Source organism: Trypanosoma grayi (assembly GCF_000691245.1).
Source record: "Trypanosoma grayi strain ANR4 Tgr_161_V1, whole genome shotgun sequence".
NCBI classification, from domain to species: domain Eukaryota; phylum Euglenozoa; class Kinetoplastea; order Trypanosomatida; family Trypanosomatidae; genus Trypanosoma; species Trypanosoma grayi.
Window position 1 is genome coordinate 1 of NW_008825780.1, and position 1,188 is coordinate 1,188.

General features: G+C 52.7%; 1 protein-coding gene across 1 annotated transcript; it reads right to left on the reverse strand.

The window, feature by feature from the left end:
• Positions 1-281: 281 nt before the first annotated feature.
• DQ04_01611000 (putative protein kinase, putative,NIMA/Nek Serine/threonine-protein kinase family) lies at positions 282-689 on the reverse strand (the record flags this gene model as incomplete). Its single annotated transcript, XM_009310920.1, has 1 exon — positions 282-689. One exon carries the CDS (start codon positions 687-689, stop codon positions 282-284), a length of 408 nt encoding a protein of 135 aa, XP_009309195.1.
• Positions 690-1,188: the final 499 nt, after the last annotated feature.

Below are 1,188 nucleotides of genomic sequence, written 5' to 3' on the forward strand. Positions count from 1 at the left end.
CAAAAAGAAGTTGACGATGTCAATCAACGGGCACACGTTTGCTTTCCCCATGAGATGCAATGACCCACGAAAATGTGAGGTCATGCATCTGTGAAATGGAGCCCAGCATCCACGAAGCGCACCATAACCGCGGCCACGGCACCCTCACTGTGTGGCCCTTTGCAGCACATGGGAATCGGGCACCGACACCCGACGTGTTCCACGGCGCCTCCAGAGGTGTTATCTCGCGCCTCTCACACATATAGACGATCGGTACGCATCTTGCAACGAAGCTGACCGAATTACGCCAAGCATGATGACTCTTTTTTCGTTACTGTTCCAAGAGTGCCCTGCTCTTCGCACACCTCCGGGGCCATGTAGAGTGGCGACCCACATACTGCCTTGGCCACGCCACCTAACTGCTCAAGGGTCGTCGACACGCCAAAGTCGCCGATGCGGAGAGACTCGTCACTACAGAGAAACAAGTTTTGCGGCTTAATGTCGCGGTGCAGCGTGGCCTGCTCAACGTGCAGGAAGTGCAATCCCGCGAGTATCTGTATCAACACTGAGGCAACGAAGCTCACCGACTGGTGCGACGCACAGTACTCCATCACGATGTGCACCATAAAGTTTCCACCATGGCAGTAGTCAAGGAACTGCACAAAGTTCGGGTGTCCGCGCGAGCGGCGCAGGATCGNGATGTGCACCATAAAGTTTCCACCATGGCAGTAGTCAAGGAACTGCACAAAGTTCGGGTGTCCGCGCGAGCGGCGCAGGATCGTCACCTACATCTCTAGCGACTTCATTTCATCTTCCTTCTTCATTGTATGCAGGTTCAGATCCCTCACAACCGAAGCTGCCCTTGCCAAGGATGCGGCGCCGCCTCCGCACCCACACCCCTTGATTCACCAGTGAACTAGAGAATCTTCCTCGCCACGACGAATTATGTCATTTCTTGCCTCGCGCGCGTCTCCATGAGTACTTGTAAAGCCGCTCTCTGACTGAATCTTAAAAGATATTGCATGTAATGATACTCACGCAATACCACTATTTGGTTAAGCAATCAGAAATGGTGCGATGGCGCCCTGTAGGCAAAGACATTCGCAGTTATATATAATCCCCGCACTGGCGCTGCCCTAACTCTATGGGCGATTAAAGCGTCTCCCCCACACACCCCAAAGAAAAAAAACAAGAATCATCAAAAAAAAA